The sequence below is a fragment of the Ambystoma mexicanum genome, chromosome 1q (genome assembly GCF_040938575.1).
Source record: "Ambystoma mexicanum isolate Mex_15411 chromosome 1q, UKY_AmexF1_1, whole genome shotgun sequence".
In the NCBI taxonomy this organism is placed as follows: Eukaryota; Metazoa; Chordata; class Amphibia; order Caudata; family Ambystomatidae; genus Ambystoma; species Ambystoma mexicanum.
The window spans coordinates 765,763,408-765,789,008 of record NC_090922.1 but is presented as its reverse complement, the minus strand read 5'-3'; the positions used below and the strand labels follow the sequence as shown (position 1 = coordinate 765,789,008).

General features: G+C 45.5%; 1 protein-coding gene across 1 annotated transcript in view; it reads right to left on the bottom strand.

Annotated features, from left to right (window-relative positions):
- DDR2 (discoidin domain receptor tyrosine kinase 2) overlaps nucleotides 1–25,601 on the bottom strand; it is a 1,291,881-nt gene that overhangs the window by 526,109 nt on the left and 740,171 nt on the right. The window contains exon 10 of the mRNA XM_069641352.1: nucleotides 50–180. Within this exon, the coding sequence (XP_069497453.1) occupies nucleotides 50–180 (131 nt within the window). The remainder of the gene's footprint in view (nucleotides 1–49; nucleotides 181–25,601) is intronic.

The following is a 25,601-nucleotide window of genomic DNA, read 5'->3' as shown; positions in this document are numbered from 1 at the left end:
CCAAGCAAAGCCAAAGGTAGCACCATGCAATTTTCTCTTTGTGAATTACCTTTTCCAACATTTTTTGCCAAAACTGTCGCCAGAGGATAATGACGATGATGGCCACCAGGATGAAGATGATTGCGACTAGACATCCAATCAGTATGCGGGTGTTACTATCATCCACTTTTAGAGTAGGGTCTAATGCCAAAAAAGAAAAAGAAATGACGTTGAAGAAGGCTGTAACATATGCTGTGTTACCCTCTTAAACTAAAGGCTTGAATGTGGCCTTCTTCTGAGTAGATCATGCAACAAAGGAGTCAATTCAAAGATATGTGTTCCTAGACTATCACTTTAGGCTCTTAAGAAAATTTAGAAGATGTATTTAAATTACCCAATCAAATAATGTACATTTCTATCAATGCATGGGACTAATTGCTAGCTTGGTGGTAAATTAGTGGTAAATCTGCCTATTTACTGGCTGAATCATTTACTGTTCCTACCACCCGGGCCCTTGGCGTTATGAGTGGTGGCATGGCTGTGTAAAATCATCTAGGACTCCATGCAGATTTTTGGTGGATTTAACATGAGCGGTAGTACCTAAAACCGTGCAGTAACTCCTCCAATTGTTGGAGGAGCAGCTTCTTGCTGGAGGTGAATCCTCCACTTTACCTTCCAACTCAGAATTCGGTGGTGCAGTAAAAGTGATGGTATCTCCACCAAAATAAGTTATGTCCATATTCTGTGCAGGTTGACATAATTTGTTTCTGAATAATACTAAAGCCTGCTGCTAAGACGAGATTAGCTGTTATTATAAGGAGGAACACAGGGCCAAAAAAGACTTCTTTGTCACAAGTATTTAGCATGCATTAAACCAAACAGCTTTTCAAACTATTTCAAGGGGTGACATAACCAAGAGCAACGAAGAACACACCCCAGGTCACAGCCCAAAACAGAAATTCTCAAGGCCACCATCTGGGACAAACTGAAAATAAAAACCATACACCATCGAAGATCAAGACATCCTTGGTCACCATCTGAACCGGGAAGTCTAAGTACTCCAAGCAACAGGAAGGTCAAAGTGTCCAGCAGCTTGATGGAGCTTTGCCCTGCAGCGGCTATCAAACCATATTGTCACTTTACACCATGGCATTATAAAAAATAATGCACATATTCATCCAGCAGGGCATACGACCAAAGGAAAAGAAGCCTGTGATAATGACCATGTTGCCGAAGACACAGACAGTAGAATACATATCCCACCTACCTTTCTCGTGTAATATTTTGGAAGGTGAGATCACCCATCTTCTTCAAAGCTACATAGAAACCAACAATCTCCCTTACAATAGCAGGTCAGGATGGGTTTGGCCTTATGAAGCACCTAAATGACTGCATCTTGCTTCAGGCAGAACCTCTTCACCTCTCCAGACACGAACATTCGAATACTTTCGCAGCTTGTTAGCAGTACACAGCAAAGTAGACCATGAGATTTTCCATGGCAACTGGATAAGTCTGCTGGATTTTCAAGCACATCATTGCAATGGATCCATATAAAATCAGAAACACATTCATCTGTCATGTGGAGTGCCACATGCCTCACCTCAGCGACTATTCAAGATTTATGCACTTTGACTGACCGGAGGAGGTAATCATTCAACTCTAAATTCTTTGCCAGACAGATTTAGACAATCTGCAGCTACACCTGTGTAGAAAATTCCAAGACAATCGGATGGATCTGAACCCAAGATTCTGCTTAGTCAACACAAGACCATTATTGTTTTAGCCATTAACTGATATAACCTTGAATTTGCCTGGCAAAGCCATGCAAAAGTGTATCTGACTTGTTCTTGGCTTAGATCCGCTTGTTTTATGTTTGTTGCAATATGAATATCCTCTATGCATCGCAATTTATGTAACCAATATTCCCTTGGCAAAAGCTTAAAACACACTTGGTAACCTGTTAGCTCATATCTCAGACACCGACTGTAACTAAGCAGAATACTTTTATGGGAAACCTCATCCCATGCTCCTATTCCTTGCGTAAATATCATACCCTTGTATTTTACTCATTGTCCTGTTTTATTTTTTACAGGCACTTTGAAGCAGCACTCCCATGAATTAGCGCCTCATAAAACTAGCTAAATAAACTTGTTTCATCTACATATCCTGTTGTTCGATGGATTGTGTTCATCGGGACACACAGTTTGCAAGGTCATCTACAGGTGCTCGATTTCACAATTGTGTTTAGGCCTATAGGGTCAGTCTATCAAGAAAAAAGATACAGTGATATATATTTTTATGACTGCTTGTTCAAAGGCGGGCTACAGAGATCTTATTATTTAGAAGCAAATATACAAATACCATGCTTGTATACAGAGGAAATGATTAGCTTAACAATGTTTTAGTTCCAGATGAAATGGTAAAAAAAGTGAGCTCGCCACCCAAATATTTGGGGCCAGAAGTTGGATGACGGTGTCTTACCTAAAGATGTCAATTCATTTGTTGTATCAGGTTTCTTTTAAATCTCATATTATCTCACTGGTAAATATCACTGTAGTAGAGTATGGTTCCTCATTATGTGGTCCCCTGGATGTTTTGGACTTGAACCCCCATTATTTTTAGCCAGCATAGTCCGTGGTGTAGGATTATGGCACTTAAAGTGCAAAACACCTGGAGGGCAAATATGAATACAGCAAATATTCTCCACACAGAATCTGTTGGTTGTGTCCATGACCATCAGTCTGGCGTCAGGCACCACCTGTGAAGACCTGCTCACTAATCCTGACTGTAGCCTTCTTCTGTCCTCATCCTCCTTGATCTTTCCTCTGCTTTCGACATGGTCAATAATGCCATCCTGATCAATCGTCTCTGTGAGAACCTGGGCATCACGGATCAGGCCCTCTCATGGTTGACCTCCTCCTGGGACCGTCCCTCTCAGGTTCATCTGGGGTCCTTTCTCTCCACCACCTCTCTCTCCACATGTGGTGTTCCCCAGGGCTCCAACCTCTCACCCTGGCTTTTCAATGTCTACGTGGCTCCTTTGGCCCACCTCATCTCTACTTTCTCCTTTAACTTAAAGTGTTATGCAGAGGACGCTCGGCTCTCCTTCAGGCTCATCCCTGCCTCCTCTCCTCTCTCGCTCATTCCTGACTGTCCATCCCTGATTCAGGAATGGTGCACCTCCAACAATCTCTGCCTCAATGCCAGCAGGATCAAGATCCTCCTCATTGGGACCCCTGCTACTGCTTTCCCTCTTTCACTATGTCTGCCCTACTTGGGCCATCTTCCTGTGAGGCAATAAACCTCGGGTCATCTTCGACTCCACTCTCTCCTTCTCCCCTCACATCACAGACCTCTCGAAGAAGTCGCACTACGAGCTGCACCTCCCCAGAGGTATTATTCTTATTTTCTCACTTTCCCCCAGAATTTCAGCATCTCCAGAGCTCTAGTTCTCTCTAGGCTAGACTACTGCAACAGCCTTTCTCAACCTTCCTTCCTCTACTCTCCGCCCTCTGCAGCTAATCCAGAACAGGACTGCAAAACTTGTCCTTGGCCTCAAGCCCATGGAACTTATCTCTCCAGTCCTGAAATCTCTCCACTGGCTCCCAGTGGCTGCAAGGTTAAAGTTCAAGACCCTCTGCATTGTCCACAAAGCTTTCTGGGGTTGGGGTCCACAATACATCCAACTCTCTCTTCCTTCTTGAGCCCTTCACTCAGCTACCTCTAACTCTCGGATGGTCAGACACTTCTCCAGGAAGAGAGTGGGAGGTAGATCCCTCTCCTCTGCAGGGGCACCTAGTATGGCCTCCCTGCCCCTCTCAAACCCGAGCAGGACCACTTCAGACTCAGGAAGCAGCTCAAGACCTTCCCTTTTGCTTCTGCTTTCTCTCCCTTGCTGACCCACCTGTCTGCTGCGCTGACTGGTTTCCTGGCTACCCTCAGAACCCAGTGGAACCAGGCTCCCCCACGACCTGCAAGCACCTGCACTGCTTCCAGGCCTCCGTGCATTTAGGGCTTGCACTACCCTGAGCCGGCTCCCCGAGCTGCACTTAATCAAAGCAATGCTGCCCTGACCGCACTCCCCCCTTCCCTACCCTGGCAGTTCTCCTCTCCACCCTGCACTTGCGGGTACTGAATGACAGAAGGGCTAGTAACAAAGATTGTTTGTTCATTCTCCCTATGTCTCTCTATCTTGTTTTGTTGCACCTAGAAACCCTTGTATACAGGCGGTTTATAAATGACTCATCATATCATATTATATCTGTTATTTCACGCAAGCAGTAGCTGTCTTGTAAGTTGAAATGGCTGCTTGTTTGAGTCAGATCTTTTAGTTTTATTGCTAGCAGAACTAGCTCAAATTCAGAGTTGCATTGTTTGCCATGTTTATTGTTTGCAAGATCAAACGCTAACCTCAGAAGCGCAATCTAATGTTTTGTGTAGTAAAAGGGTTTTGTGTTTAAGAATCAGTCATCTATTGGATGTCATATCATACACCCCTGATTTTCAGTAATTAGTAGTTAGTAACCTCATAATGATTTATGAGTAATAGCATTGGCCATTTGACAAATTAATTTAATTAGAGGCCATAATATTGCTTCTCATTTTTTAACATACTTATCAATCCTTGTCGTGGGTTTGATCATTTACAGAATCATCCACTCCATATCTGTAGAGTAGTGTGGATTTTGTTGCAACCAGCGGTGGGGTGCAGAGATGTTGTCGTACCAGCAAATTAAGATTATCCATTAAATTTTAATGAATTGTGTACTGTGAGCTAGGAGGAAGCATAACATTTCCCAACCACTCCACGAACCAAATTTGAATGCATCACTCCCTGCATTGAGTTCTCATGCGGGCGGACATGCTAGAATGCTTATGGTTTATCATCTGGTTTTGCACCTGCAAAGCCTAGTAAGAATCCATACGGATTCATGTAAATGCTGTCTGCCATGAATGGGCATAGTGGGTGGAATTTATGATTGTTTCAAGGATGTGGGTGTACTTAAGGCACATTAACCCATGACTATTGATATGTATGTGTCTTAAGTACATCCCTCTTTTCCTATTTACAACTGCACAGAGAGAACTACTGGCATAAGTGTTAGTGGAAGCAGTCCCCTCCATGTAATTTAACCAACATATAAAATAACCCTCACAATGTGACACCATAGGTGCATGTAAGGTTTTATGGCACATTTTGGATCTATGTACACTGATAATTTTCTTCAAAAATCTGGAGATCTTTTTATGCAATAGTTCACATTCAAAGATTTACATTTGGAAAAGATGGTCAGTTTTCACCTCCAAGAGTTTGTTATATGAATGTGTCTTTTTGTTTACAGGAAATGCAACACATCATTCACAGGAGTGATGTCTCCCTTCATCTGCAAATCACTAATGGAGATTTGACTAGGTACTGCTGTCTAGGCTGAGTTTACCAACCTGTATTTTTGTCTTTTTGCTTATTTAAAAGAAAACAACTTCTGCTCTAGATTCACCTTATTTTCCAGTTTTGTAGAATCGTTTTTTCAATAGTTGATTTTAGGCTATTAAAAGTAGGCATGCACAGTGTTCTATGGTGTGCTACACAATTTTCTAGGGGTAAGCAGATACTTCCTACCCTTTTACCATTCACTTTGTATTTGTCTATTTTCTCTGTTTCCTAGCTACCTGGTCTATCTTCCCAACAACATATACTGTACTCTTATCTTGTCAGCTATTTTTTAATCATGTGTAATTTTAATCTTCTACTTTTAAAACCTGTTAATGAAACATGTTTAAACCTTTCTGGGTCAGGTATATGTTTGGATATCTGCTAACCGCACATCTAGAGATTATGTATTTCATCTAGGTCCTGACAACAATTATATCTGCTGTAAGTGTGCAGAATATCTGCTGTAACTGTGCAGAATGAGGAGAAAGACACACATGTTTAAACACTCAGCTTTATTTAAGCTTTTAAAAGGAAAACCTACCTATCCCTTACTCTAAGAGAGGTTTCCCTGCCTCACTCTGTCCCTTACATTCAATTCTCATATAACTAACACAAAAGTGCTTTTTGGTCCAGAAGAATGACTCCCTTCTTCTGGACAGCAGGTGCACAACCACATTCTCCTTGGGTAGGACAGCCTGAGAGAATGGTTCCCTTCTGCCAGACTGTGATTTTCTCCTTAGGATGTAGGTCATGTAGTATCTAACATAAAGTTGTACAAGTCGTTTCAAACAAATTTCCCAAAATAGCTCTGGTGTTACAATGTGTTTTGCTCCTATCCCAGTCAAGGGAAATACCTCCATTCCACATGGTTCTCTTCTTGACTTTATACCTTGTTTAACAAGCACAGTTCCCAACACCAGGGGGAATGCCTACCTTCTCCTGGTCTTTCCCAGGCCTATTATACAGTTCACACTCACCAAGAGGAATGTCTCCCCTTGCCCTGGTCTGTAGTAAACTTCTCTGGCAGTTCACAGTGTTAGGTTTCTTAAAACAAGTTCTCGTAGGTCCCACACTCCTTTTGTATCTCTCTATCTCTTTCTGCTTGGGCCAACTTGGTTCACTACCCTGCCAAGTATGGTCCTTAGAAAAAGTCTCTTGTAGGTCCCAGACCTCTGCTTCTCTGTCTTTCTGCTTGGGCCAACTTAGTTTACTTCCCTGCCAAATATGACCCATCTTCCTTGCTTTTTCGGTACTTGGGACCCTTTCCTCCCAAGTACCGCCACGAGGAAGATGACTCATGTTGCTTTCTTTTGATGGTTCCCAGATTTCTCTTGTTGCGGGACAGTCCTGGTTCACTATCCTGCCAGTTACTGTGACTATGAAGATGCTGACTGCACCTTTTTAATTTCCCACTCCCCCCTACCTCTAGGGAGCATTGCCATAGGCTCTGATCCATCAAGGAATTCCGAAGTCTCAATCTTCCTCTGGGAAGCGCTGCTTTTCCGTCACGTGCTTCCCAGGCTTCAAGAATGCCGGGAACTTCTCTCTGCCAGCTCGCCTTCTGGTCCTTCCATTCTGGACTGGCCCTGGTCCTTCCTGATCCCCCTCTTGGCATCCTGGTCTGATTCCTTCCACCTTCCTGCACTGTGCAAGCTCCTGCAGCTCCTCCAGGGAGGACTAGAAAACTGCTTCCTGAGTCTGTCTTCTTTTTCTACTCGACATGGACCAATGACCAGCCAGCAAACACCAGACTGCTCATTATGGTTCATAGGAGTACACTTCATGGTTCTGTACCTCCTCCTCGTACTTTTAATCTGCATGTTCTCTTGAGAGTCAATGGAGTTCTTCTTCATCTCAGTACTGGACAAGGAGTCCACTTAGGCAGTTCTTATTCTACCTAGCCCCAGTACTTTCTAGGGAAATGGGTATTTCTTCCCTTACAGAGCCTACACTCTTCCTCGTCCCAGTATTCCCCAACATGGTAGGGTTACGATAACCCATGGATACGTTACGGTAGGGGTTAATGTTAGGGTTGTAGGATGAGAACATTAATTTGTCGGTCCAATGTGCTAAACACCAAAAACAAAACATATTTAATGAGCTTAATTCTGTCCACTCTTTGTCAAAGTAAATTCTCTTTAATGCACATTGATAATATTTTTACCTTTGTCAACACGTGTTTCGATCTCAAAAAACATAGGTCTTCATCTGGGCTAATACATCAACACTGTCATGCCACAATAACGCATTATAGTCATTCCATTTTGTAGACGAATACATGTTCCAACATGAGCATACAGCATCCGAAAATAAATTATACAACACATAAAAATATTAAAAACGAATGAATAGGAATGAATACAAATTATCGGGTGAAAATATAATCGTTTTGTGATGCCGAAAAGAGCACATGCGTAGGTCTACATGTAAGCAAAGCTATCAAAGTGTAAAGACCACCATACGACCACCACATTCAGGTAACTTATGCAGTTCTTAAGAGTGGAAGATATGATATAAGCAATTTATACACGTGTTTCAAGGCGCGACAAGACAAGGAAGGAAGGGTAGACAGAGGGAGGACAAAACAAATAATCAAGTGCGAGGGGGAGGGAAGAGGAGAAGTGGCAGAGGTCAGGGGGATAGTGCAGTGTCAAAAACCTGGTAACTGCTGCCAGGGTGGTGGCTCAAGTAAGTGCAGGGAGGCAGGGGACTGTAGAGCTGCAGATACAGCCCCTAAGTGGGTGGGAGACCCTGAGGCAATGCAAGGGGCTACTGCTCGTGCAGGAGCCTGGTGCCTGTGAAGTTCAGTTGGTGGCCAGGCAACCAGTTAGCGCAGCAGACAGAAGCATCAGCAGGGGAGAGAGCGAACAAATTGAAGTGAAGAGGAAGGTCTTGAGTTGCTTCCGGAATCTCCAGCCAAGGACAGAGATCTACCCCCACTCTCTGCATGGAGAAGCGTCTGGGCCTCAGAGAGTTGGAGGTGGATGAGTGGAGTGCTTGAGAAGGAAGGAGTTGGATGTAGTGTGCTCCCTGGCCCCAGAAATCTTTGTGGACTATGAAGGGGGTCTTAAACTTGATCCTTGCAGCCAATGGAAGCCAGTGGAGATATTTCAGGGCTGGAGGGATACAATCCATGGGCTTGAGGCCAAAGAAAAGTCTTGCAGTTCTGTTCTGGATTAGTTGCACAGGGCAAAGAGTAGTAGCAGCAGTTTTAGAAAGAGGCAGTTGCAGTAGTCCTGCCTACAGAGAACCAGGGCTCTGGAGACAGTGAGCTTCTGAGGGAAAGTGAGAAAAGGAAGAATACCTCTGAGAACGTGCAGCTGGTAGTGTGACTTCTTAGCAATGTCAGAGATGTGAGGAGAGAAGTAGAGGGTGGAGTTGGTGATGACCCCAAGGTTCTTCGCCTCAAAGGAAGGTGTGGGTAGAGGGGCCAGGGTGGGCGGCCAGAGTGAAAGAGGCAAAGAGGGAGGAGGAGTCTCAATGAGAAGGATTTCAGTTTTACTGGCATTAAGGCAGAGATAGTTGGAGGCACACCATTCCTGAATCGCGGATAGACAGTCGGGTATGAGCGAAAGAGCAGAGGAGAGTGAGGGGAGCCGGAAGGAGAGCTGAGTGTCATCCGCATAACACTGAAAGTTAGAACAGAAGGTAGAGATGAGGTGGGCCAGAGGTGCCAAGTAATGGTTGAACAGCCAGGGTGAGAGGTGAGAACCTTGGAGAACACCACATGTAGAGAGAGAGGTGGTAGAGAGAAAGGACCCAAGTTGGACCTGGAAGTGTTGATCAGAGAGAAATTAGGTCAACCAGGTTAGCGCCTCACCCGTGATGCACAGGTTATCACAGAGACGATTCATCAGGACAGCGTGGTTAACCATATCGAAAAGCAGAGGATAGATCAAGGAGAATGAGAACACAAGAAAGCATAGCATCGAGATTAGAGAGCAAGTCTTCAAAGGTATTCAGGGGAGCAGTTTCTGTGCTTCTGGCTGCTATAAAGCAAGACTGATGGTCCTGGAGACAACCAACAGATTTAGTATGGAGACTAAGCTGAGAGATGGCCAGCTTTTCCAGGGGTTTGCCCAGGGAAGGAGTGATAGAGATCAGGCGGTAGTTTGCCGAAGAGGAAGTATCGGTAGAGGGCTTCTTGAGGAGTGGGTCCACAAAGGAGTGCTTTAGGGGGAAGGGAAGGATCCAGTGGCAAAAAAGTGATTGCACAAATCGGCCAAGGATGGAGCGAGGTTGTTGATTTGGTCCTTGATGGTTCTGGAAGAGCAGGGGAAGCACCTGCTTTGATGAGACTTTCATAGATGAGACTTGCCTGAAACATTGTCGGGAGTGAACTCGGGGAAGGAGGAGAAGGGAGAAGGAGAGACGGTCGGAAGGGGCTTAGAGTGGTAGAGGGAGAGGAAGACGAGAGAGTGAACAGAATGTCCTGAGTTTTATTAATGAAGTGAGAAGCCAGTGCCATGGAAAGGGCCTGGGATGGACAGGAGAGGTGGATACTGCAGCAGGATTGGCCAGCTCCTTGCAGATTTTGAAAATGTTTGGTCGAGTTGTTAGAGGCTGCAGAGACACGGGCTTGGATGTAAACTCTCTTCTTGGACAGCACAGAGAGTCAATTTTGCCTTTGGAGCAGGCGGCAGGCCAGTTGGTTGGAGGATGAGCCTGATAACCTCCACTTCCTCTCAGCCATATTTAAGGGTGGACAGGTCAGAATCATACCAAGAGTTGTGCTTGGAGTCTGTCTTCAGACAGATCCTCATGACAGGGGCAAGGACATCAAGAGTGTAAGAGATTGAGAAATGAAGGTTGGAGAGGGCAGTGCCATAGTGTGAGTCAGCCTCAGGAGTAGGAGGAGAGAACGTAGCGACGAAAGCCTCCACTGACACACGCTTCATGGGCAGGATGACCGAGAAAGTGGGTGGCAGGGCTGGGGTCGGCTTTACCTGGGGGACAGAGAGTGACAGGTGAGAAGAAAGTGGTCAGTCCAAAAGAGGGGAGTGGTGAAAGGGTTGGAAAGGGGGGGATGTCTGAAGAGATAAGAACATCCAAGGTGTGCCTGGCAGAGTGTGTCGGGGAGAGAGGGAGAGAGAGAGAGAGAGAGAGAGGGAGAGAGGGAGAGGGAGAGAGGGAGAGAGAGGGGGGAAAGAGGTGGGAGAGAGAGGGGGGGGAGAAAAATAGCCCATAGGAGGGGCTAGAAGCATCCTAGTGGATGTTGTGGTCTCTGAGGAGAGAAGTTGAGAGGCAGAGGTAAGGAGGGAGGAGGAGAGAGCGGCCCACTCGGAGAGGAAGAGGGCAACATGGCCAGATGGCCTGTAGATGGTGGCCACAGTAAGAGAGAGGCCATGAGAGATATGAGAGCCTACAGGTCAGGCATTCATTCAAAGGAGGAGTAGGCCTGCGTAAGAATGACAGAAGCAGGCATCCACTCTGGGAAGATCAGGGCTACTCCACCTCCTTGGTGGTTGGTTCTGGATTTGGGGAGGATCTTGTAGCCATCAGGGAGGAGAGTGTCAAAACTCGTGACAGAGCTGGCTGTGAACCATGTCTCGGTGGGTCCGAGGGCATCCAGATGAAGTTCTTCTAGGAGTAGGCAGATGTCAGAGGAGTGTTTGACAGCAGAGCAGGAGTTAAGAGCAGCAACGCAGAGCAGATTGTCACATTTGAAAGACTTCCATGGAGGGGTAAAGGCATGAGGTATGCCCTGCAGAGTTGTTAGATGTGCTCGAGAGTGGGCAGAGGAGGAGGAGGAAGAAGGAGATAGCAGAGTAGTCAGAGAGGTGGCAGAGGAAGGAGGAGGCAGAACACCCAGAGAAGCTGAGGAGGGTGGCAGAAGAAGAAGGCAAAGGAGCCAGAGAGGTGTAGGTAGGAGCAGCAGGAGAAGGAAGGAAGTTGATAAGATGCAGGAAGCATCTATCAAAAAGGAGGTGATTGCACTGGGGGCCCTGGACCAAGATGGTGCCATTCAGATAGACATTAATGATGGTCTTGGAGGAGTGGAAGGGGGCCAGGAGGACCTCCCACCAAGTGCCACCATTAATGGGAGAGGAGGAAAAAGGAGAGAGAACAGAGAACATATGCAGGGTCAATGGGCCTGGAGAGGGAATGACAAAGAGGATGTCGGTGAGGGTCTGTCTGGAGGAAGCACTGGTGTAGGTATCGGCAATAAGGAGGCTTGGCCTTTGAGCTTCTTCCTACCATAATTAGTGAGAGGGATAGGATAGGAGATAGAATAGCAGTTAGAGAAGATAAGGGAGACTGAGAGCACCACAGAGGAGTGTGAGGCGGAGAATAAAGGAGGAGGAGGCAGATCAAGCTGGGAGGGTGTGGGGGGGGGTTACACACTAGCGGCACACAAAGGGGCAAAGCACAAGAGGTGGACGAGTACAGTGAGCACAGAGTACTGTAACAACAATAATCGCAATTAGAGGGGGACCTAAAGAGATGGAGATGCTGCAATAATGTGCGATAATACAATAGAGACAATTGTGGGGGGGAGGCAAGAGAGTGAGAGTACAAGTACAAAATATGCAGAACACTAGTACACCTGGGGGACCTAGAGGAGTAAGAAGAGAAATGCAAACAACACAACAAATATATAATAAATAGTCACAGTTGGGGGGTGGGGGGGACCTGGAGAGGGAAGGAAGAGAAGGGAGAAAGGACCCAAAGGATCGGGGGGAAAGCGGTCGAGGAGACGAGCAGAAAGGGGAAGGATGCACAAGGCCGGTAGAAGCGGAGCCTAAATTGCGGGAGAAATCCCGCAAGGAGACAAGCAGAAGGGGGAAGGACTTGCAAGGCCTAAGTTGCGGGAGGGAAATCGCATGTGGAGACGGGCAGAGAGGGGAAGAACATACAAGGCCGGGAGAAGCATAGCCTGAATTGCGGGGGGGAGTGCACGTGAGGACGGGCAGATAGGGGAAGGATGTGCAAGGCTGGGGATGTGCAAGGCTGGGAGAAGCGGAGCCAGAGTTCTGGGGGAAGCGCACGTGGAGATGGTCAGATGGGGACAGATGAGCAAGGTCAGGGAGTTGCATGGAGTGCAGCAGTGCTACTCTCCCTGCCCGCACCTTCTTACCTTACAGACGCTGTAAGGTAAAATACCAAACCTATGGTCGAATAGGAAGTCCGAGCTGACATGTCCCTGATACCATCCATTACCAAGTTCATATCGCCCATTAAGAGAACCTCCCCTTATCCCCTGCTCCCACACTTCTCCAACATTCACAGCATAAATGGTTCCTGCGCTGCGACTTAGGAGCATAGAACGACAGTATGGTGATTTGCCGACCATGGAATTCCCCATCCACTATTATATAGTTGCCCTCAGTGTCCCTACCAGTGTGCATAAATCCCACATGCCTGTGTATTAGTAGTGCTACCCCCGCCTGTTTACCGCCCGCCAAAGAGTGGTACTGATGTGGGAAGGATCTATTTTTGAGTCAACCCTGGTCCTTTTTTAATAGGTGGGTTTCATGCAGCGCTACTATCTGCAGCTGGAGTCTATTCAGCTCCCTACATACCCGTGTTCTTTTACCTGGGGTGTCCAGGCCACGGGCGTTTACAGTCCCTAAGTTAATGACCATAGTGCACTAATGAGTGACCCACAGCTCGCAGTTTACGGTTGACCATTCCAATTCCACCCTTCCCCAGTCCCCTCCATTTGCCCATGTGATACCCACCTCTGGCCCCTTCGACTCTGTGAAGTATGTTTCCCCATAAACGCTGCTGCCCTTGACTCACCACCTCTTTTGGCAACCCCAGTTTATCTGCAAGTCAGCAAAGAACCTGCTCTGGAAGATGGTCCCCACCCCTCCAACGCCCATGCAACCAGGCCTTCCAACAGATTGTCATACATGGTGAAAAGTAACTGCAGGGCCCGGCCCATCCAACTAGTCGAGCCCTAAAGATAACAACGAAAACATTGTGGAAAAGCCCAACTCGGTGTAACCACCCCCAAGACTGCCAAAACAGTTCATCACCCAAGGGCGATGCAGTGAGCCAAATGCCGTCAGGCATAACTAAACTGCTGGCTCCCCCCGGCTCCCAGCAGAGGAAAAGCAGGTAGCTCTCTTTTTGCCTGGTGGCACTGTGCGCCAGGAGCACCCAACTCGGGCCCATGCCTGGCTGCAGCGGGTTGCACCGCCCCTTCCTCGTCAACTGTAATTTTCAGTAGCTGGGCACCTTCCCCATCTTTGAATACCGTGTGCACTGTATCCGTCTTCTTAAACAGAAGGCCGAATGGATTCGTCCACTTGTAGCCGATGTCTTGACGCAGCAGCTCCTCCTTGATGGGTTTCAGAACCCTTCTCTTTGCTAGGGTGGGCTGGGGGACGTCCTGAAATATTTGGACAGAATTGGGCTCGATTTGCCTTTCTTGACTCCTCCAGGACCGCTTCCTTGACTTTGTAGTGGTATAACCTCACCACAATATCTCTGGGGGGGTGGTGGTTCTTGTTGTCTCTCTTCAGGCCCACCCTGTGCACCCTGTCCAGCCTGATAGCTTCGAGAGGTTTGCCTGCGACATGAGCTCTCGGATACAGTCCTCAACGTCATTCCCCCCGACCCGCTCTCGCAGAAATTTCACTCTGAGGATATCACGCCTCGCCCTGTTCTCTAGGTCATCACACTTCAACTTGAGGCTCTCCTTACTGTCCTGTAGGGCGGACAACGTCCCCTGGACCTCTCTTGTCCATTTCAAACATGGTGAGGGAAGGCTTGTTGTGGTCCGCCCTATTTCCCAAGGTCACTACCTCCCTCCTGATCTCAGTGGTGGATTCCAACATCTCCTTTCGAAGCTCAGTTATTTGGGGGGGGTAGCAAGTCCTTTAGGTCTCTTCGGAGCAGTTCAAGGCACTGGGTAAGGAAATGCGGCGTGAAGAGGGGCACACTAGGTACAGATTGTGGCTGCATTGGTGCATCCAAAGCCATACCTTCTGCTGGAGGTTCCTGCTTGGCAGGCACCGACATAAATGCCTGAATACCGGAACATTTATGCTTTTTTTAGGCCTTTGACATTCTGCCTCACCCAATGGACTGTGTCCAGCTCCTGGATGGGGGTCTCTTCTTATCCGCCACTCTTTCTAATGTAGAACCCTCTCAGGGTGTGGGGCATTTTCGGAAAGTTTTCTAGTGGTGCAGGGGAAGCTTTGCCAGTATGCTCTCCACAGTATGCCTTCACTCACACTAGGCGAAGACCTGGTCCTGCTAGCTCTCGTGGGCAGTGTGCAGAGGCCTCACCACCCACCCCCATCGGGGGATCCGCAGCCACCCCCAGCAGCCAGAATGATGGTCTCCTCAGCCACCAAAAAGGGGAAGGCATCCGCCCCGCACTGCCCATCAATGGGGTTTGGCGTTATGAAATAATCAGGCAGGGGGACGGCGCCATCCTCCTTGTCGCTGCAATCATTGCCTCTCCACAAAGCATTCCATGGATAAATAGATGAAGTGGCCCAGTAGCCTCTGCCCTTCCCCGGCCTCACTGCTTCTTATGATGCTGGCTGATGATTTTCCATGGGAGCTGAAAAGCACCTTGCTCTCTCCCTCCACCAGGGGAGAGGCACCCGATCTTGGATGCGGGTCCTGCTGCGGGCTGCTCACTCGGCGGGCACCGCCTTTGGCTCCTGACTTCTTCCTCAAGGCCACCCAGGGGGCGACGGGCTCACGGATGCTCTCTTGGCTACACTGCAGAGCTGCCGCGCTTTGCGTCTGCCACCATGTTGGCACAGCTGGCCCTTTTCCTTTGCCTCTGGGATGCCTCTGCCCTACACCTCGGTGCTCTCCGGGCTCCGCGGGATACTCCCTGCAGCCCCCACACACATTGGCACCATGGGAAAGACTCTCCGGACTCCAAAGATCGTTGTCTGCATTGTGGCTGAGCCGATGGATGGAGGAGGTAAGGGTTAGGCTTCAGACCTCCCTGCCATCATGGCCACGCCCCCTTGTCTCACTGTTTTAAACTTTCAAAATACCACCCAATCAGCAACACACTCGAATGTGGAAGCTAAATACACTACTCCTCAGCAAGAAAGAACGTGTGCCCAAAATCAGCCATGACATCAAATAAAACATTTTGGAGAAAGATTTGCGATTAGTAGACATGCACAGCAATGTGTGGAAAAGTCTCAGTCTATATAGCAGACTTGTTTAGACTGAAAAGGCTCAGACAAGGAAAAAAAAAAAAAAACTTAATAGCATTTCAATATCTTAGAAGTCAGAAGAAAAACCTGTAGGAAACATTTGTAATATAAGAAAAGAGTCTGAAATAAAAAAATATGATATCGATAAATTCTATACCAAGAACGCTGAGTCACCACTGCAGTGAGGGAAGCAGCAATATTGGGAAGCAATAGACCGGAACAGTGAAATTGACAAGACAACTGACAGTTCAAGAAGCAGATGACAAAGTGCTAGGAAACATTTTACTTTGTGTTGCTTTACCTCCATAAGACATTAGGGACTCTTCTTGTTGCTATAGTTTTAGACATGTTCCTGACTTTTGGAGGTAAGGGAAGCTTTTTTCCATTGTAAAGGCCTTTGCTTATTTTTCATGCACAAATCACTTTCAGTGATGTGGTAGCGACTTTGTGTCCCTATAACTGTGTTTTTGGGTACTTTTTGTTACTTGCATGATGTGTCCAGAATGGGCTGATGGTAGGTGATACTTTTCCAGTGGTTTCTTTTGGTCTTGTTCACTTGTACATTTCACTGCTTAATACCATATATACCATTAATGAATTTAATTCCGACCATCCCTGCTCTTGCTGCTTGCTTGACTGCTTCGGAAGCGGCCTCTCGGAGAAGACGTGTAGTGCGTCTTGTGTATCACGTGAGGCGCGGCTTGAGGCTGGGTCCTTTACTCTGTTAACTCGCCTCGGAAGTGGATGTAGGCTGGGCGAGCGAGCCGAGCCGAGTTGTGTGGCCCCGTGGCTTCGTGGCTCTGTGGCAAGATTGACAGAGTGTGTTTGTGCGCAGTGACTCTGTGCTATCTCTCCCTCTGGCCCCCCTTTCCATCTAAGTGCTGCGGTGCGGCGAGGTGCGGGTGAAGACGGCCGCCGTGAGCCAGAGGAAGAAGAGGCGGTCCCTCGATATCGGACTTGCTACTGGTAATGCTCACGAGCGGCTCAGTACCTGAGGGAGGCGGTCAGGTCGGTCTTCGGACCTGTAAGTAAAGCCTCGCTGCCGCGTAACGCAACATTGCTGTTGCTATTGGTGAATATACCGCGATATAGTGACTGTGCACCGTGAGCGGCGAAAGTGTGCAGCGATTGCTGGCGAACCTGGCCATCAATTAGTGGAGGCGCCTTGAACCGATTTCTGGTGCACTTCCATCAAGCTTTTTAGGGGGAATTTCCGGGTGTACCCAAGAGTTGGTGGTGCCAAAGTGTGAATCGGATACCTCTTTGATCGCGGCTTGCTACCTCTATCTGATTTTAGTAGTGGGGGTGGCCTGCCTGATTGTAATAAAAGCGAGCACATCGGGTGCACCAGTTACCACTGTCATCTATACCGCCTGTGACCTTCTCCCTATAAATTTGCTGGATTGGGGAGACTTTAATGGCAACCTAAGCCATTGATTTCAAAGGAGTCGGGTTTTTTTTTTTTCCATTAACTACGCATTTGGATTAATTTAGCCTGTGGGCTCCAGAACAGTGCGGATGGCTCCCTCTAAAAAATCTGCCATATCCAAATACAATCTAAGGAAGAAACAACAGGAACCAGCTATGATGCCCATAATGGAAGAACCCAAAAATAAGAGGAACAAAGGCAAGAAGGCAATTCCCATAGACCAAGGAAAGATTGCAGGCTTTTTTTCCTTTAAATGTACCAGTTGATGTCAATTCTACAGCCCTCGAGACACCTTTGGAACCAGTGATCAACACTTCTAATCTTGGTAGTTCGATTAATTTTGAAGATCTCGACAATAATTCCCTATTGGACTTATGCTTAAACATACAGAGGGGCATGACCCCTCAGACAGTAGGCCCCTCGGAGAACACTGATCTTCCTATGACAGAGAGTCAGACCAAAGTCAGTGATAAAATATTCCATCAAGCTGGGACACTGGAGAGACTATCTACATCACCGAACCTAGTCATAGATACATCCATGGACAGGGAAACAGAAAAGGTCAGCAGGAATTACTCTGACTTGCCAGAAATTGCCGAATTACAAGCTTCTGTGGCATCCCTGCAGTTGGCACTAAAAATATTATTGCAGATGTCGGGACGCATATTGGCAAATACAAATACATTGATGAGTGTCAACGAGCAGAGACGGAATCTGGTTGAAGAGGCAGATGGTAACTTATCCGAAGCCATCTTAATAGCAAATGAATTGCATGAATGCCAACTCCCTGATCCCTATATTGCTATAACAGCAAATACACCATCTACCCGCAAGCAGCATAGGGTGGCTAAGCAAGCAACTGGTGGGGCTAGATCAAGTAGCCACGGGTCTCCCACATCAGGGACGGATAAGCCTACCCATCGCTCTAAAAAAGCAAAAAAAAGAGCCGCCCGGGCGAAGAAACTAAGGACTACAGGAAATGGCCGCCTAACGAGTTGGCTGATTGCAGAGAACGTAGAAGTCCCTGACGGGGCAATGGAACTTGAAAATTCAATAACTGAAACCATACCTGATGACGATGTTATCACAGAGAAGGCGCTTAAGATAGCGAGTGAACATGGTAGTCCCCACAATTCAGCTCTTATTAATACAGATACTATAAAAGAGAACGATGTAGTATGGGGAAACCGCACTTGCATTATCAAAAATTTATATCAAACTGACAAAAGCGCCTGGCTCTCACGTTCTGAATTCTTGAAGAGACTGTTCTCTGTTCCTCAATTGAGAGTATTGCAATCAGAAGATTTTCAATTTCTTGAGCCCCTGACAGGATCATATCCTAAGGTTTCAGCACTGCATTGTAAATTCATATCTACTGCCCAATTATAAAAAACAAATTGAAAACAGTAGATATTGAGGTTGATGCTGAACTGAAATACAATGAGCCCTGTTGTCCAAAGACTGAAAATGTTACAGACAGTCTAGCAAATGCCTGTCCCAATTTGCAAATTGGAAAAAAGATGGACAAGATCGAGATCCAATCTGTATTGAAATGGTTGACGGAGGCTTTATCTAAGGTTGAATATGACCACTGAAAATTAACGCTAGCATCATGGAATTGCAGGGGTTTTTCCCATCTCTTAAATGAAGCGGGTTCAATTGCCCAATTATCTCGCTATAACTGTATTTGTCTACAAGAAACATTTGCAATGAACCCCTTATTTTTGGATGGGTATAAGGGATACCAGGTTTATGCTAAACGAGGTGTAAGAGGACGGCCCTTTGGGGGACTATGGATTGGTGTTGCTAATTGGCTAGGGTCAACGAGGATTGATGGGAGGCAAGATGATCATATGGTGGCCGTCGAGATAGTATATAAAGACAGGAAGCCTATTGTAAAGTATTTGGTTGTGTGTTTATACAATCCACCGGGGGCAGCATGTCGAGAGTCCCTACAGGAAGCGTTACATGAGCTATTAGCCAGCTGGTCAACTATTGAAGGGAATGTAGATATCTGTGTAGTTGGAGACTTTAACACCCATATGTTGGGGGGAGAATGGAAAACGGCCAACCCAAAGCTGTATGAAAAATGTGTTATGGAACATAATAAAATAGAGGGTGAAGGTCTAGATTGGGAGCACTTTTTCTATAACTGGGACTTTGCGATGGTAAATGGTCGCACTAAAAGCGATCATCCTGGCAGACATACATGGAGTAATGGCTCTGTGAGCAGTACCCTGGATTATATTTTTGTTTCATCTAGTATGATGCTCCATGTGGACGATATGATAGTAATTCCAAACAACTGGAGGGACCATGCAATTATGGCATGTTTTTTTGACTTCCATGTAGCACATACTCAGTTGAGTTATATAGGTGACCTAAAAGTTAATCATGCCGGGACATGTATTCGATGGTCAGATAAGAATGTGTTACGTGCTGATGGAGCCATACATAAAAACTGCTATCCCAACCTGGAAGAACTTAAGACGATGTCCATTGATGGAGTCGAGAATTGGATCCACCTGTTCTAGCCGGAGTAGTAGCATACTTGTCAGAGAACTATGATAAGTGAACAGGAAAAATTGCCCACTTACGATAGATTCATTCGTGATGCTAAAAGAACTTTGAGGGCTCAATTAAGAAGAGCTAAGCTATCTAGCTCAACCTGGAACAATTATAATATTATTTCTAAGAAATTGAAGAATAAATACAGGGCCATTATTAAGGCAAAAAAAAGCTCTGACAGAAACAAATCTTGGCAAAGGTTAGTGCAGACTCTCTGCGCTCGTAAAACTCGAAGCATATGGGCACTTCTTAATGAAGCCAGAGGGAACAAAACTCGGCAAATAGTTAATCCCATTTCCAGTGATGAATGGACCAGGTTCCTGGAAACTCGCAATCTAGTGCGCAGAAACGTGGAGACAATCCCACTGGGCAATATACCAACTGAGCCCACGATAGATATCTCCTATGATCCCATTCTTACTACAATTAAATTGCTGAAATCTTCCAGGGCACCTGGACCAAACGGGCTGGCTAACGTCGTAATTAAGAGTAATCCGGACTTCTGGGCCACTCTAATGAACATACTGTTCTCGAAGATTCTGAGGGAAGGGAAAGTCCCATGCTCTTGGCAATCAGCCATCTTAATACCTATATATAAAAAATGCAATCGAATGGACCCCAACAATTATAGATTACTTTCTATGCTGGATAGCACAAGTAAAATATTTGCCTCTCTCTTACTGAAAAAACTTCAGCTTTGGGTTGAGCGGGCTAATATCCTATGTAAATTCCAATGTGGCTTTAGGCAAGATTATTCTACTTCCCATAATCTCTTGGTTATGGATTATATGCGTACTAGAGCCCTACAAAGTGGACAACCTCCCCTATATGCACTATATATAGATTTTAAAGCAGCATTTGATTCCATTCCCCGAGAAAAACTCTGGCTGAAGCTACAAAAACTCGGTTGCCCAGATGACCTATTATACTACCTTAGACTTTTACATCAGAATACCAAGGTGAAACTAAAATTAGATCACAGAGGCCATATGTCGAATGAAGTTGAACAGAATAGAGGGGTTAAACAGGGATGCGTGACTGCCCCCTTAGTATTTAACTTATACGTACACGACATCCCTGCTACTATTGCCCTGGTAAAGAACTGCCCACCTAGTATTGGCAAAACCCCCTGCTCTGTGCTTGCATATGCCGATGATTTGGTGATCTTTGATCACACAATCAGTGGCCTACGTAGATCAGCCACAGCCCTCTGGGATTACTCTGAACAAAATGGGCTTACTATCAATGTTGAGAAAACACACGTGATGAGATACACAAGTAAGAGATCCGCTCGTGTCTCGTTCCGCATCGATAGTGTCGTAATCTCTTATGTCCCGGAATATAAATATCTGGGGATAGAATTTGAACCCAGAGGTGACTATTATATATGTAAACGCAACCGAAAAATAAGAGCAGCACAAATTACGGCTCTATTTAAAAATTTTACAACTAAACAGGGTGGTGTTACCTTATGGGGTACTCGGCATCTTTATATACAAGTATTAGCGCCCATGATGATATATGGCCTGGAATCCCTGACTAAGATGGACTTAAATTGGCTACAAATCATCGAGGGAAAGTTTTGGAGAAAGATATTGGGACTTCCAGTATGTATCCCTATATCTCTGCTAAGACTAGAGCTGGGACTAATATCATTAAAAGCACAGATACTAAGGAAGAGAGCCGGGATTTACCTAAAAATGATGAATGATACGGGCAATGCCTTATTAACGACATTTGCCCTGAGTAATAATAAAGATCATACCGTTAGCGAATTTAAAAAACAAATGGAACAATTGCTCAGTGAAATCTGTTGGAAACAACGTGAAGGGATCTACACGGAGGCTATGCAGGCTTGCATGGGGAGACGGGTAGAGCTTTGGGACTGGCTTGAGAACTACGAACATCTTCGTAAATTAAAAAGGTATTCATTTGTGCAAAACAGGTTATTTACGTTTAAGAAACCACAGAAATATCTGATGATCTGTCCGTCCCATAGGCTCAGAAGGTTTATATTATTACTGAGAATAGAATATCTCCCCACAATGACGACCAAGGGTGTAATAGATAAGATCCCCAGAGAACAACGCTATTGCCGTCTCTGTAAGAACCAGGAAATCCCCGAGACAGCCAAGCATGTCCTCACTGAATGCCAGGTTATGAACGATGATATAAAATTTTACCTGGGAAAGTATGTGCACAATTGGGAAACCATAGGGAGCATGTTGTTTTGGAACTACTGTGTTAACACTAATAGTATATGTTTGCTAACCGCATTATACTCCATTTGGCTAAGAGTGGAAGACAAACTGGACATATCTATATGAGGAAAGTTAGTCTTCGGCTAGACCTGGGTTTCATAGGGAAAGGGAGTCTGTTTCAAGGAAGCCAGACCCTACTATTTAATATGTTATGTTTACTGGATTAGAAAGAACATTACGTGTATCTTAAATTGTTAATAACATAAGAGACAATGAATGAACTATACTGGAGTATAATCGTACTGTATTGACCTATTTGTAGATTCTTAAAACTTTTTTTTTATATTGTTTTGGATAATGTTTAATCTTTTTATTATATTGTATATTTTAGTTTGAATGTTATTAAAATGTATATGTGTAAAGTTTATTATTTAAACTAAAACACATTAAAGATATTAAACTTAAATTAAATACCATATAGAGTACTGTTAGGGAAGATTTTCTTTGTGCTGCATTCCTCTCATAGACTTCTAAGGGACACCCTTCCTTTTTGCTTTGTTTAGACTACTGATCTGACCTTTTGAAGGTAAGTAAAGCCTTCTGCTTTACTTCCCTTGTCATTCTGCTTATTCGTATGGGGAAACTGATTAGTCCATAAGACTCTCTTTGAATTTCTTGTATTGTTGCACTAGAACACATCACCCTAAAGGGAAATGTGGTTAGGATGCTTTGTATACTTATACCTCTTTCTGTAATGGCTTTTTTGTTTACTTTTACAATGTACCTAGGATAAGCTGGTGGCAGCTGATATTTTTCTACTGTGTTTTGTACATTTTTCTCGAGCACCTTTGCATTTACCAGAAAGGGCTACTAAAGGTGGCAAGTACCCAAAGATGGCCATGCCACAAGGTTTATACTTGTCCTTTGGCCATGTTCTTTGGCCTTCGTCCCACCTTCTAAGGTCATGAAATGCCATATATGGAAAGGCCTTTAATGGAGAAAGCTGCTGCTTTGCATCTTAAGAAACGGTTTGTGTGTGGGCCAGGATTTGGGGGCTGGGACTGTTCTGTCCCAGTACACATCCTGGTGCCAGAATGTCTCTTGCTGGGCAGATGTTGTAGCAAGTGGCTATCCATGACTGGATAGCCACTGCCTGTCTGAATGGTGCTGATCTGTACCATTGGTGGGATTGAGCAAGCTCCCAGCCAAAATCATGGATAAAAGGCGGGCTCCTACAGCCATTCAACAGATCATCGTTGGAGCTCTGCAAAGAAGAGCAGCCAGTTGATGACCAGAGGACGACACCTGCAGCTAACCAGCACCAACTCCAGTGGAGTCCTGGTAAAGCCCTGCTCCTTTTTCTGATCCCAAGAAGACCTTCGTCAGTGCTTTGACCCATGCACCAGTGGGAACAACCAGTCTTGGCCTCTGCTCAAGGATCCATGTTTTCGGAGCTTTTGAAAGTGTCCCTGCACCAACAGGTGGATTGCTCGGCTCTCTCATGGGCTACCTTGCTGCAGCCATTGCCTTTCCGAGTGCATCTTTGGAACTTCGAGGGTCTTCAACTTCTACAAACTGACGTCTGCTCCTGCATTTTCAGCCTTCTTGCATTAACAAAGGTCATGCATGACCTGCTCCTTTGTTCATCCCTGTAAGATTGCCTGTCGCTGCATGATAGTAGTCAACCACCATTGCAATCTTGTCTTCTTTACATCCTACAGGGGTCCGAAGTTGCCTGCATCATAGAAGTCTTAATCTTTTCCTCATTTGGGTGTCTTCAGCGGGAAGGTGCCTGAAACTGATTCCTAAGCACCGCAACTGACCGGAACTAAATCATGCACCCGCATGAAAGTGACCTTTGCACCCGCAACCCTCGGCCTTCCTTAACCGGGCCAAGCACAGAAGACCTTGTCCCAAAGGATTCCAGAACCTCATTAGTGGTCTCTGGAGAAATCAGAGTCAGCAGGCGTAAGTTAACATATATATGTTCCGTTCCCCCTGTTTGCATATGGATACATGGGTGTAAACTGATGTCCCTAAACTACTCATTCCTGACCTTGGTTGGTGGAGGCCTGGCCATTGATACCTTCCTATGCCTATGCTAGTAACTGGGATTGAGTTTGTTTGCTTACCAGAACATGGCGTACCCTTTTCATCATAACCACTTGGCATCTTCAAAATCTCTTAATAAACCTACCTGTGAAGTATTATTTTGAAATTGGTGACTTTAAGGGCCCAAAACACCTTATGGTTGGACCAATTAAGTGTTGGGGGAACCATTCCATGGTTATAGTAAATATCTATACTGCATGCTATGCCAATTCTGTACAAAAAGATAAAAAGTATTGAGATACTTTGCAAAACCCTGTTTGTCTACTAACTCTTCAGTCCGTTGAATGGGGATGCACATCTGTCCTTGTGACATAATGAATAGCTCTATAGTCCTCAGATAATCTAAAATCTCTGGGGCCTGCCGTTGCTACCAGAACCACTGGATTGGATCATAGACTTTTAGAGGACTATATCATCACTAGATCCAACATCTTAGTGACCTCAGACTTGATGTGTGCTCTGTAACTTCTACTTCTACCTAGCACATAGTCCACCACTTTCAAGGTTACAAGGGGAGTGGGGGCTTCCCACCATTCCTTCACTATGGCTAAAGGTCCCCTGACAGAGTGACCAGAAAGATGTTCAAATGGGCTGAAGGCAACCCCTTCTTTAGGCACAAAGTAAGCATGGTAGCAGAAAGTCCCACTTCCTTCTCTGGAGCTCCTCAAGAGCTCATATCATACTTTTGAGAGCTGCTGCTTCTGTCAGACTCAACTTCTTTAGGGAAGCCTTCCTTAAAGAAGTTGTGTCTCACAGAAGCAGCAACTTTATGTCTAACTACATACAAGCCATGTAGAAGGAGTATGGGGTGTCATATACATTTTCATCTACCTACCTCCCAAAAACCAATGGTCTGGTAGACCCGATTCAACAGAACTCTCAAAAAGATGATAGGAGCTCTTGAAGAGCCAAAGCGAAGCAAGTGGGACTTTCTGCTACCATGCTTATGTTTTGCCTACAGAAAGGTGCCTCAAAAAGCTTTAGCCCCTTTGAACTTCTTTTTGGTCACCCTCTCAGGGGACCCTTAGCCATAGTGAAGAAAGGAAGAGGATGGCCTTTCTAACAATGCTGTAGAAATTCCCTTGGCAGTCACTGTTTGAGTGGGAAGGCTTCATGATATCTGGTTGCATGATCAACAACTACCGGGATAAACCAGCTGCCAGAGGATGTAGGATCATCAAAATAAATGAGCATAGAGGTCCTCTTTTTTGTATAGGGGGCTATGTGGATGAGGACCAAGCCAGTTCAGCCAGAATAGAAGTCCCACAGGTAGCTATCCTCCTTTTACACACTCAGGGCATGGGAGCCCCCAGTTCAACGGTACAAATATGCATAAACTTAATTAAGCAGTAGTAAAACTCGTCCGTGAAAAAGTACAGATATTTAAATTAATATACACATATAAAAATCACATAAGAGAAGATGAAATAATACACAGAAGAATTGTTGGATCCGAGAAAAACATGTCTGACTGATGTTTTAACATATAAAAAAAAAAATGTCATCTGTTTACTATTTCATGTTGGTCATTTTGTGAGGTTAGTAACAGAAGAGAGAGGCTAGTACCAAATCAATGTACATGCGTTGACTCTCTCTATTTGGTGTCTACACATATTAGTGTTTCTAGATTCTAAGAGAGCACCATCATGAATCAATCTATTTTGTGGGCTCCTTCGAAACAGATATAGATTGAACGTGCAGTCCTAGCACGTTTCTTCATGCACCTGAAACCATGTGCA